Source organism: Adiantum capillus-veneris, chromosome 26 (assembly GCF_014529385.1).
Source record: "Adiantum capillus-veneris isolate H3 chromosome 26, ASM1452938v2, whole genome shotgun sequence".
Taxonomy (NCBI): Eukaryota; Viridiplantae; Streptophyta; class Polypodiopsida; order Polypodiales; family Pteridaceae; genus Adiantum; species Adiantum capillus-veneris.
Window position 1 is genome coordinate 97,327,426 of NC_140956.1, and position 12,585 is coordinate 97,340,010.

The 12,585-nt window shown below is 41.2% G+C and overlaps 1 protein-coding gene across 1 annotated transcript; it reads right to left on the reverse strand.

The window, feature by feature from the left end:
* Positions 1-1,184: 1,184 nt before the first annotated feature.
* LOC147423869 (uncharacterized) lies at positions 1,185-11,536 on the reverse strand. The gene is made up of 10 exons (XM_086501099.1): positions 10,611-11,536; positions 9,115-10,216; positions 8,576-8,658; positions 8,023-8,031; positions 7,832-7,920; positions 4,189-4,262; positions 4,008-4,058; positions 3,748-3,824; positions 2,043-3,123; positions 1,185-1,930 (listed from the first exon to the last, which is right to left on the reverse strand). Exons 1-9 carry the CDS (start codon positions 11,023-11,025, stop codon positions 2,228-2,230), a joined length of 2,796 nt encoding a protein of 931 aa, XP_086357225.1. The 5' UTR covers positions 11,026-11,536; the 3' UTR covers positions 1,185-1,930; positions 2,043-2,227.
* Between the last annotated feature and the right edge of the window lie 1,049 nt (positions 11,537-12,585).

The window sequence follows — 12,585 nt, forward strand, 5'->3', positions numbered from 1 at the left end:
ACTATTATGAATTTTAGGAACCTTTACTAGTATTCCATATACTACTATGCTATGGAGATTTCTTGACAAGTTCATACCAAAGCCCTATGGATTCCATCACTTTTCTCCGCATTATTCTTGTATCCATTATTTATTGATGCTTTTGGAGAAGAAAAGAATTGACATATGATGATCAAAGAAATCTATTAAGTTGCTTGGGTCATGGAGATCTTAGCTTCCATGGTTCTATGTATGCTCATGCTTCTCTTTGGAGCTCTAAGAGCATGAGTACTAACAAGCCTTTTTTTGGGGGGGGTGGGGGGAAGGGGTGTCTTATGAAATCTGGCTCTGAATCTTGTGTTGTCTAATGTTAATAATTCTGGTTAGCAACAAGCTAACAAATACAACCTAGCATATTATCAAGAGCCATTTTGTAACATTTCATGTACTCACACATTGTTTTGTGATATCGACAGTTGCACAAAGCAACCATGATCCATAACATTTAGAGCCCTACCTCAATAAACATTAACGAATATAATCGATGTCCTTTTGAAGAGCTAGGGTTTCTAACATCTCAATCATGTGATGCTATCTTCATCTTTCATCCTTATCTCATGTTGATCATGTCTACCTCGAGCTCCATCATCTCTTCTACGACTTCTATGTTCGTGCTTACACACTACAAGACAAGCCTTTAAAAGCTTTTGATGCACTAGACAATCGACAAAGACACTTATGAAGACGTTGTCATCACATTGTTTTCGAAAGCTGATGAGCCATGGTCACCGCTTACTTACACATCATGGAGTATTCAACCACAATGTTTCTATTTATGCGATCTCAATGATTAGTATCAAGCTACAAGGTTCATTTCACAAAAATATCTTGTTAAATGTCATAATGTCCTATTGGTGATATTACTCACCTAGATTGGACGCTCATGTTTCTAGAATGTTTTAAGGGTTTTCAAAAGTGCTTTCAGAACTAGTGAACTGCTAAGCACTTCACCCAGTTTTCGCAAAAAAACTGGGTGAAGTGTATTATCAACCAGCTAAAATTGGAAAACCCCAATTTTAAAACTAGCATACGTGTACAAGTTTTAGTGTAAATCCCAATACTCCTTTCATATTTTGACCTAAAAGCCAGAAGTCTTCGGTTAAAAACAAAAATTGTGGCTACAATAGAAGACTACAAACAAAATCAACAAAAAACCTTTTCTTTCTCATTTCTTTAAACTCCTTTGTTACATTAGACCTCAAATTTGGAATGGACTTGGTAGTATCCTTTGCATGTTTCTTTTCTATGGGAATCAAATTAGACATAGTAGGCAGCTGAGGTACTTAAGAAAGAGTCTAATGAAAGACTTGAACTCACTTTTTGTAACAGAAGAATTGAGTAAGAACAATACTTACCAGGTCTTGCACAAACATACTCTCAAAAGTTGAAAGAGCACAATATTGTTCAGCCCAATTAAACTTTCCACAAAACTGCCATCACCTGGGTGCAAACCCAAGAATGACCCTCGATAATGGGCATGGCCACCTCCGCCACCGACCACATAAGAAGTAAAGCCAAAATTGGTCTTGCTTATACCTCTGTGGCAAGAACTGATCCATGTACTCACTGTTTGTAAATAGCAACCATAGCAAGGACTTGATATTTACCCATAGTGGAATTCAGTCCATAATGAAGTAAGCTGTCAATAATCTCTAAGCTCTAGAATGTTCAACAGTAAAAAGAAGCTTTGCCATCCATCGCTTGCAATTTGGTTGATTTAGAGAAGGGAGCGCCATAATTAATACACGAAGCACTTCAACACAGGTTCGTGACTGCAGGATCTTCTGAGTCACTTGCTGCTGGCCATTTGCCCGCATTGTCTCTTTAGGGGGGAGCTATTGATGTCAGCGTTGAAGCTGTCTTTCTTGCATGTATAGGTGTCCCAATGCACCTGCATGCGCCCAAGCCACCTTCTACGTTACCTAGCATTCTCTTCACTTCAATTGCTATCCACAAAATCACATGTAACTACCCTAAGGAAAGATAAATCTTGAGAAAGTTACCTTCGGCGTTCCTTGGTAACAAGGTCAGTGAACCATTCTGTACATACTTTTGGAAATTGGGGGAGCCTCTTCTGCACATCCTGACGCTGTTTGTTGCGTTGTGCACCTTGAATCATTTCACCTTGTTTCGACTTGCATTTGGAAAGTTAAAGGGAGCGTCGACCGGCCGAAGCATGCCGGAGCTCCTATGTATCATTCCATACAGCAAACATGGGGTGGGGACCCATGGGCCTACCACCATGATTCTGTGTGTTGATGGAGCTGTTTATCATCCAAGGTGCCATATTGACAGCAGAACTATTTGATCTGAGCATGGCCGTTGGCATATGGTGCTCATCACAGCTGGTTACCATGTCCAGTGATTTTGTTAAGTCCCCAGGCAAAGCAATCTCTAGATGATCAGATGATTGTTTGGGGCTTCCATTGTCAATTTCACTCACTGAATTCTCTGGGCTTTCCATTAAGTTACCTTTTGTTGGGCCTTCCAATGCAATTAGCAAAACTGAAGGGCTTGTCGCATTCATAAGGGGCAGGTTATTCTCATTGAGAAATTGGCTATTGTTCGACATGACCTTGCGAGGATGATGTGGCACCTTAGCACATACTTCTTGAGGTGGGTGCGGTGTCGACACATCCTGACCTGGCTTCCCATTGGGGTCTGTATTTATCTTGCTACTCACATCATCATCCAAGCAAGACGTCTTGTTTTCCTCCTGTCTCCTACCATCTTCATTCAAGTGGTCCAGCTGTTTTGGTATATATGGCCATTCCAAGGCCCTCACACCTTTATTGCCAACTTCTTCGCACATTTCATAATTGTTACTTTCAGCTTTTGGCAAGCTTAGGGTGCCTTCTCGATTGCCAGAGAGATTCGACTCTAACTCTGGACTAGCTTTTCTGAGTTCTACTTGCTTGTTCTTGTTGCTGCTATGGCGCCTAGCAAGATCTGCAACGAGAAGAGAGCTGCTGGAGCAAATGCGCTCCACATCATACCTGCTTGTGTCAAAATTGGTTACTGCATGGACACCCCGAAACTTGATTGCAGCAATGTCGTATGCTTCTGCGGCCTCTTCTTGGGTACCTGCTCCCATCCAATAAAAAACATTGAATAATTTTCGTGCAGCACTCTAAGATTACACAATTATGGGTGCGATGATACAAATAAAACCCACAGTCATGTGACTTGTGAGGGCAGAAAATAAGACCACGTCATCTTAACAGACTGCACATTAGCAACATTTGGCCTATTGTTTAACACACTTTTGCAAACACGTGCATTACGCAAGAGAAATACAACAGCAGTTTGCATGCAAACATGCTAGTACACATGCAAATAAAACCACCTAGATGGTCTTGATCTCTGACTCCATGAACTTTTCTGGAATCCTATCTGAGCTCCTCAAAGAAGACGTTTTTGTGCCCTTTCAGCAGGAGCTGCAAAATGCTCTTGCCCACAAAAATGGCAATAGACGTAAGAGCCCTGGGAAGAAAAAGCATGTCTACATTGAGACAGCTATACATGGATGCATTCAAGGGCCCTCATCCCTAAGCTCAAGATTGAGAGGATAGCTTTCCCACGACCAATTCTGCCCGCTAATATGTGCATGCGCGAGGGAGAAAGCATGTGCAAACCAATGAGTGCGCATGCACACAGTTCTGAGAAATCCTTGGGAGAGAGAGAGGGGTCTAATGAGAGATTACGTACTGAACGTGCCCAAGTACAAGTCCTTGTTGCCTGCAACTCGGCCGATGCGTGCTTGCCACCTGCCTTGCTGATGATGCCTGCAAATAAACAACATTTGCACCAGGCAGCAGACATTCAACCAATAATTCAAGACCAAAATTGTAAACAAGTACACAAGAGAGATCTAATATCCAGCTTGATAGTGCAAAAAGGGACTTAGCAAAGCTAGCGTTAAACAGCGAAAAGGAAAGTATTTGATTGTGTCTGCAAGGGAGGGAGACCTTGTGACCCCTCGATAAATTGACGCTCCCCTTGAAAAGCCGCTACTCTTTCTACAGAAGAGGACAGAAAAGAAAAACAATGTCTGGATCAACAGAAGAAATGCATAAACAACGAGAAGCTTGACAACAGGCATAGAAAGAGAAAATGGGTCTCTTTTTTGTAAAGAAAGAGAAGTCATACCTTCTGAGAGACGCAACATACTCCTGCCTCGTCATTCCTTTCATCTCCTCCAACTCTTCCTCATAAGTGCTTAGCTGCCATGCAAAATTGCGCAAAATAATGCAACGATGTCAAAGTATCACCAACTTTCACTAGATTAAGAGCGTCTTTATAGCTACGTAATGTAATAAATAAAATATTGAAGAAGCCTAGTCCACTATCCACTGATCAAGTGGAAGGTGACCCATTTTTGCTTAAGTATAGCCTTTGCGCAATTTCAGTGTAGATCTCATACGTCCCACCTGGTTGACTTGTTCTCTTCACCTAGACACCAATGTTCACGCCTTCACGGTGATGACCAAGTGTTGTTTTCAATTCATGCTGTGCTTGTCAAGAACATATACTATGTACAAATCCATTCATAATTTCGCACACCCACAATTATTTTAGATGTGTAGGTGTCTGCTTTTCCCGAGTCTTGTTGTCCTACTAGATTACCCTTTTGTCTTAAAAATAGATACTTTGATCAATTTGCTGATAGAAGTTAGAACTCGTTCTTTAAAGAGAAAAAAAAAGATGTGGGATGATAGATTTTTCATGTGACCTTGGCTCTTTCTAGGAAATAAAACACTTTTATGGACCTCTAGGTGGCTAATTTAGCACTAGTTTTGTAATATAACACTGAAGTGTCCTGTTTTCCTTCCACGTTTTTGGATTTAATTTGTGATGCTAAAAATTAATTCTTGAAGTGTTGCTCATCAAGGAGTTAGCTTATGAGCCAAAGGAATTCCCCATGTACAGAGATGAGTCTATCCCCTTCCAAAAACACTTTTTGGTTCCAGTTTTGAGCCATGCTACGACGAGTGCCTATGTGGTCAGCTGAGTCGTGGTAGCATCATCACCATTCGATCTACTGTTCGAGCCTTCTTGGCGCGATGACTCTAAATCTGTAGTTCGAGCCTTGTTGGCGTGATGACTCTTAATCCCTCCCTGGCAGTGTAGAAACTCGTGCCCATTTTTTATACACACAATTTCGAACGTGGCCTCGTACTTCGCCGTTGGACTGCCGATCGCGCTCAGATTTCTGCTGGACAGAGGTGTTGTGCAGAGCTTCCATTTGCGGCTCTTCACGATCAAAATGGTGCAGTAGATGGTCGAGAATCCACCCTCCAAGTTTGATGCCTCTAAACTGGCTCCTCTACCCTATGTCAAATGAGATCCATGCGAAAGATTGATAATTAGTTTGACATTGAAATTTTCACCAAAAATTTGAGCTGTTTTCCTCAAGGTGGAAAGGTGTGTAAGGTACGATTCCGATTCAATACGTAAGATACATACCTTTGTACTGATAAAATTTTAAGGTACATAACAGTACATACCCTTTTTTTAAATACATAAATTCTACATTTTTACGTACATTTCAACCATGTATCCTACATAATGTCTGCAATGACTCTGCTCCATAGACAACTATCATAATCTGCAAATCCATGAATCATTCAATCATGCAATCCATTACATAATGTCTGCAATGACTCTGCGCCATAGAAAACTAATAACATGTAAATCCATGAGTATGAAGAACAGTGGTTAGAGTATGGGCATGTCTTTGTACTTGTCTTCTTGATCTCAATATCTCCTAAGGACAGCTGACAGGGAGTGGGCTGTTTTGCGGTGTGCTCAACCTAAATGAGGTAATTTTCTCGTGTCACAATTTTCTTAGTCACAAAAACTACCCACCCTAATATGTGTGTGTGTGTGTGTGTGTTTTGGGGGGGGGGGGGGGGGGGGGGGGGGGGGGGGGGGGGTGGGGGGGGGGATCGGTTATACGTACGTACTAATACAATCTTGGTTTTCTCAAAAAATTCATAAAAGGCTTATAACTTCTTGGAAAAAATTTAGTTCTCAAGTTTATAAACACTTGGTGATAGATTACTGTGAATGAGAAAATTAACCTTAAAAGCCTATTATTCATGTCTACTAACGTACTAAGCAAAAAGATGTAATCGTGAAAATGTTGATAAGGAGAAAGATTTTGGGCTTTCAAAGCTTGTATCAAAGAATTGATGAAATCTTAGCACAAAGCTATGATTCGAAGTTAATCTATAAGTTAACATAAGAATACACATATTTTTTTTGTACTTCTGATCTTACATAAATCTCACAAATTGAGTTGCTTTTCAAAATTTTGTCATGCAGAATCTATCAAAAATATAAACTTGTCATCAAAAAAACCAAGTAAATTTTAAATTTATACTCATTTCTATAGTTTCTCTCTCTCAGGTGAAAAGGAAAATATTTAGTGAGGACAGCTTTGAGATACAATCATACAAGATTATATCTTAATTATAGCTTTTACATAAACAACTAAAATTTTCTTTATAGAGAGAAACAGAGACAAACATGTGGGGTTAGTATAGATAAGTTAGATACAATTATTTCCTAGGCCATGATAAATTTTTCTAGAGTTTATTGTATCTATCCTTTTGATTCAAAACAAGTAATTTTGCATGAGCACTCTTTGTCGGCCCAATTATCTATCATGATAAGCTCAAAAGTAGGAGGCAATTTCAGAAAACTCTATGACTGTTGTATAAAAAGTAACCTAAAAAGGATATTTTGAGATTTGTTTTTAAGTTGGTATGGCATGTTAATCAAAACTTTGAAAAAAAAGACACGTTAGTGTCTTGTTTTGGTACCAAACTAGTATTAAAACAAAAAATTACCTCATAAACAATTGAAAGGTCGAGACATAGTATAGTCTAGAACTTCATGATATATTGCGAGAGCCAAGTTGCAGTTCACCTAAGAATTTTAGGTAGGGGTTTGAAATGTCTCGATTGTGAGAAGAAAATACAGTATACACATAATGTAAGGCAACTCTAAAGAGAAGAAAAGAAGAAAACACTCAAGGAAAGGTCAAGAAACCTATGCAATTGAGATTATTTAAAAAGAATTTTATTTTTTGCAATTGTTGAGATCTGATGACTGCCTGTGGGGAACAGCAATATTGGGAGGTAAGGGAAAATCCCAAGAGTCCAAATGACCTATGAATGCTACGACAATCTACGGTAGCCCATGCCTACTTGTGACTGCCTTGCGGGGTAGAACATTGGGGGTAGAGGAGGAATCCCAAGAGACCAGCAGCCTATCCAAAGAATCTTGAACTCAACACCTAAGTATACACATGATAATTCCTTCATCTTAGGTCACATTTTAAAAATTTTAAGGGTTCATGACAGGACAGTCCTTGCTACTGCCTGTAAAAATATATAGTCATTTTGTCCTACATAACTTTTTTCAGTCAATCAGAGCCAACGAAAGATTCCAAGCAAAAGTAGTCAATGGCCGATTGATAGGTGACGGTCAAGAGCACATGATACTTATTTTGTGAAGCTCACCTGAGTTTTGTACGTCCTTTGAAAGGTTCAAATGTTCTCGAAGCACGAGGTTCTTGATTTTTCAAGAAGGTTCAAAGCTATTATTAGCAAGAACAATTTGCAACAACAAGGGCTAGGTCTTGGCATATGGTCGATGATTGACGCACAAATAAGCAAGATATCCATTGAAAAAGAAACATATCTAACGCTACAAATAGTTGCTATTTCATAAGGTGTTCATACATCAAGAATTTATGACAATTAATCATACGCAAGAAGCTTACAGGAAAATTTGTGTGCGTAGATGGACCCCAATACTTGAGTGCTGCTAAATCGTACGCTCTTGCAGCTCTGTCTTCTTTATCATATCCACCTTCAAACAAATTTCCAAGGAATGAATATACACATGTTTGCAAGGCACCACCTTGACCACATGAAAAAGCTTGAAGAAGTCAAACCTAAAGAAAAAACTTACCAAGGTATACTGCATGCGGTCCAGCACGGAGAAGTAACACATCCCACAGAAATAAAACAGAAAACATTATTAATATGAGAAGCTCAGAAGAGCATTGGAGAAAAAAATACTGCCAATTCATATACAGAATCACGAGCAAAGTTTATCTCTAATCTAGCCTGAATATACCCATCTAATGACTCAATGAAAAACCAGTTATACAAACATGTAAATGTCTAATAAATGCTGTATAGCTATGTCTATGCTTCATGTAACCTTGATGTTTCAAACAATAAAAGCATGCTTCATGTAACCTCACCTCGATGTGTCAAACAAATGGACGGAAATGCTTAAATTCTAAAATGTCCAGGTGCAAGAGATGGCAATTAAGGCTCCTGGCCTGGGAATGGAGAATAGTAGTACACAATGAATACTTGATGCTCAGAAAACCACAAGATTCAACCCAAGCAGGGAGTCCACCAGTAAATTGAAAGCAAAAAAACATAAGCGCTTCCTTACAAGCATAACGCTTGCAAGGAAAAAAATGAAAATTTAAGATGGGAATAAAAGTCACCTTGCCTCCCCTTCCTGGTCTGCCCCTCCTTCCTGCAACTGTTATCCCATAAATGAGCTTCATAACGCCCCGTCCATCTGTGCCTGCAGATAAACACAAGAGCACTAAGAACCATTAAGACCCCTTCAAATACAACTGGGATGTGGCTACCAAAGGCTCAATTCTCATGGCCACACAAACTTCAACTCCTGTGATTTTGCAGGTCCCCTTCCCTTCCTCATAATTTGAAACAGAAAAAGAAGGAACGAAAAGAGGAAGACCCTGGTCATTTGCTGACCGTTGCCTTCTTGCTGTAGATACCATGCTGGCCAGAAGTGATTAATTGGATAGTGCTTCACTTGGCGTCCAAGAAACACATTGATCAATACGACCCTTGCAGGAACTACAGGAATTGGCGTATTTCTTAGAGGGAACTTTGTAAGCAGGAAAACAAATTTCACATGGGACAAAAGGTCCTACATAAAGTACGTTGGTGTGCCTCATAGCCGGGCAGCTTCATTTGACCCCGTACACATTCTTCAGTGCAGTCTGTATCATACCTGGTTACGCCACGATATTGGGAGGTCCTTTGGCCAAAGGTGTCAATAGATTTGCGAGGGCCGTGGGACTTGTTCCCGCCAAGCTTGCTGTTGCACCCTCGTTTCTTGGATTCCACCATGGCGCAGCTGTTAGAGCAGTGACTGTCCTGATCTCCATGCGCAGTATTGATAGCTACTGGCTGCACATTCGCTGTTCTTGCAATGTCAGGATGGCCACCCACCATGCCCGCATTCATCGACAATGAAAGAACTTCCAAGTCCCTACTTGAATCCCCACACTTTTTCAGCCCAGAACCGTTCTGCACATTAACATCCACATCTTGTTCTCCTCCTAAGTTTTCCACAGAGTTCGCTACTTCATGGTAATTCTGGCCCGCCCATGACATGTTTAAAGCTACAGCTGTTGGGGATTTTACAGTAAAATCATGAGGCACCCCCACACTCTCCATAACCATGGAGCCATGTCTCGTTGCAACAGTGCTTGTCATCAACAAATTGTCAACCACGAAAGGAGCTTGAGGATGCAGCGATGGTGGGAAATGAAGAAAGTTAGCCGTGGGATTGGGCTGATGGCCATGCAAGTGAAGAAACTTGCTTGACTGTACATCGTAATGATCAAGGAGTGGAACTGCTCTTGTCTGGGGTAGACTGTCTGCATTGTGGTTATAGAGTGGTCCAGAAGCTCCGACAACATGGATGGAGGGGGGTATCTGCTTGTATGACGGTGATGAAGATGATGATGTGGGGAAGGGCGTGGAGTTGATGTTGATCCCAACCTCCAGCGTGGAATGGTCATGAGGGTGATGATAGTACATGCTTTCGTTTCCCGCATGGTTATAATCTGGCCCTCCAGATCCTAGGAAGTCTTCCAACTTAGGCCCATCTTCTGTCTTCACTCGCACACCAAAGTTCTGTAGAGCCAATATATTACTCGGATGACTTGTTGCCTCTGCCTGGAAATAGTGTTGACGAGGATCGTGACGATCTTCTAAATTGCAGCCTGCATCGCCGTTGCCTCCTACCATATTTACCAAACCTGTGTTCATCAGGTAGTGCGGCTGCACAGGTGCAAACTGCTCCAGAGCTTTAAAGTGAGGCCATTCTGCATGTACAAATACTTGCTAAGTCCCTTTAATTCAAGAGTTGCCTCGAACCTTAGGTGCAGGACAGCCAAGAGGTAAACTAGCTTAGCCGGCATAAGAACAGATTTGTGTATGCGAGAGATAACTACAGAAGGCCAGAAGAGCAAACATGGTGAGAGTGAAGGAGCTTCGCGTTGCTACGCGCAAAGGTAATATTCGGAAGCAAGAAAACTGCATGCACATTGTTGGTAGGCACTGTGGATGTTCGATGTCTTCATTTAAGAGGCAGGAATAATTAAGGCTCAAAAAAGCTTGATCAAGGAGTGACTAATTACAGTTACTTCAGGGAGTCGCTACTTACACTGACTCAGATAAATGAGGAGAAGAAATTGCTAAACGACCGTGAATGCTTACCAGATGAAGAGGACGAGTTGGGAAAAGCTTCTATGACAGCTTCATGACTGCTGGTGCCTGCTGAATGTGGCCTGATGCGAGCAATATCAAGCATCTGAGAGGTGAAGGAGCCGTGATTTTCTGCAGGTAAATAGGCAAAGCATAAGGAAGCGGATGTGCAGCCGCTACTGTAGCAGGCAGAACTCAAAGGAGAGCTCAAACTTTCCGCATGCAACTGGGCTGGCGGTTGGTGTTGATGATGATCATGATCGCTGCTTTGATAAGGGTTAAGGTGAGCGCCTCTGTACACACCTCCTGTGCCATGCATCGCATTATGATGAGCGACAGATGCAGCTTCCTCCCCAGGGGATCTTTCCTCTATAGCCAAGTAAGGAGACAACGAGAAGGAAAGCCAGTTGTTGACAGAAGTCCCCATTAATAATCAACCCCTAGATGTACTGTCGTGCGAAAGATGCTCAAGAAACAATATTGCCTGCTACATAGCTTGTAGCAAGCTTGACCTTGGTACCTGAACGGTTTAAATCGACACTAGTCAAGCAAAGCTGGAGAAGCTGCATCGACGCTACGATTCTGAATTAGTCTTCGAATTAGGAGGACTTGACGACCAAGTTATAATGGGTGAAAGGGGGCAAGCTGTAGACCAGACTGACGCAAGAAGGTGCGGGCCGTCCGGTTTCTGGGTGAGAGAGAGAGAGAGAGAGAGAGAGAGAGTCGTGTGTGTGTGTGTGTGTGTGACAGTGTGTGTGTGAGAGAGAGAGAGAGTGCCTGTGTGTGTCACAATATGTGTGGGCGCGCGACGGTAGAAGGGCGAAGCTGCTCGCTGCAAGCTACACGATGCCTGATGCACCTGCCATTTCGCGTATGGGCATTGGGATGATGAGACTTCTGAGAGGCGGTGAAGTCTGAACCTGAGCGACGTGTTTGTACCCACTGTTCTTAATCACTGAAAGGCCGATCATTAGTGATGATAATAAATAGCCCTCATTCTCTCAGAAAATCCCATAAATACACCTCTTTTTCAGAAAACCTCATAAAGTGTGACCTCAGTTTTAGAAAATCCTTCAATTATTTGAAAATTCTAATGAAGACTGAAGTCATAATTTCTTATTAAAAAAATATTATTTTAAAAAATTTCACATGAAAAATCAAGAATGTTTATCTATACTATTATAAAAGAGACTCGGGAGGGATTCAAAACCCTTGAGTCTCGACACATGGAGGAAACATCTTAATCCGGCTTGTGTGCTCTGAACCCATTGCGCTCAACAAGAGAGAGAAAAGACAAGCGCGAAGAGAGAAAAAGCATGTGCCGGTTTTTAGGGAGTTGGCTTTCAATGGCATAGCCAAAACATGGGTTAAGTCACAAAAACATTGTCATTCCTTACATGTTAATGCACTCTTATATTGGCTTACCCCAATAAATTGCATCCAGTTCAGAGCAAAGCTTTTGTTTTTCTTGCCTATTAGGCTTAGCTTTCTTCTATTTTTGTGTTTAGTATTTTCCCCGAAGGCAAATGTGTGAAATGTTATCGTTACTTGGAAACTTAGCAGGCAAGCCACAATCCCAAATGGCCTTGACTTGTTGAGGGAGGATCTCTCGTAGGCCTAGAGCTTAAGGTGAATTACAATGGCACTTATTTAGAGTAGTATGGCTAGCGGCCTTCGGCCACCTCTCTCTCTCTCTCTCTCTCTCTCTCTCTCTATATATATATATATATATATATATATATATATATATATATGTCGGAATCCTTCCCCTTTTATAATCGTATAGATGCCCCGATTACACAAAGAGTTATAATCAACCTTTTGATAAAGAAATACTAGCATATTTAAGTTAGAACAACTTCCATAGTCTTTGTTCTAATAGCTTTTTTTCAATTAAGGCCTCTTTATATACAATACGCACTTAGTCGATACATTGGAACCATGGCCCAACTGGTCATCTCAAGAGCTGAGGGACAAACCTCCATTG

What these genes read in the sequence shown, in the direction of transcription:
- LOC147423869 (XM_086501099.1), bottom strand. Translation starts at nt 11,025, where the DNA reads ATGGGGACTTCTGTCAACAACTGGCTTTCCTTCTCGTTGTCTCCTTAC. An exon ending in TATGTTGCGTCTCTCAGAAG is followed by an intron (nt 4,059 to 4,188) that starts GTATGACTTCTC and finishes CCTCTTCTGTAG; the next exon opens with AAAGAGTAGCGGCTTTTCAA. An exon ending in CTTGTACTTGGGCACGTTCA is followed by an intron (nt 3,124 to 3,747) that starts GTACGTAATCTC and finishes GGATGGGAGCAG; the next exon opens with GTACCCAAGAAGAGGCCGCA.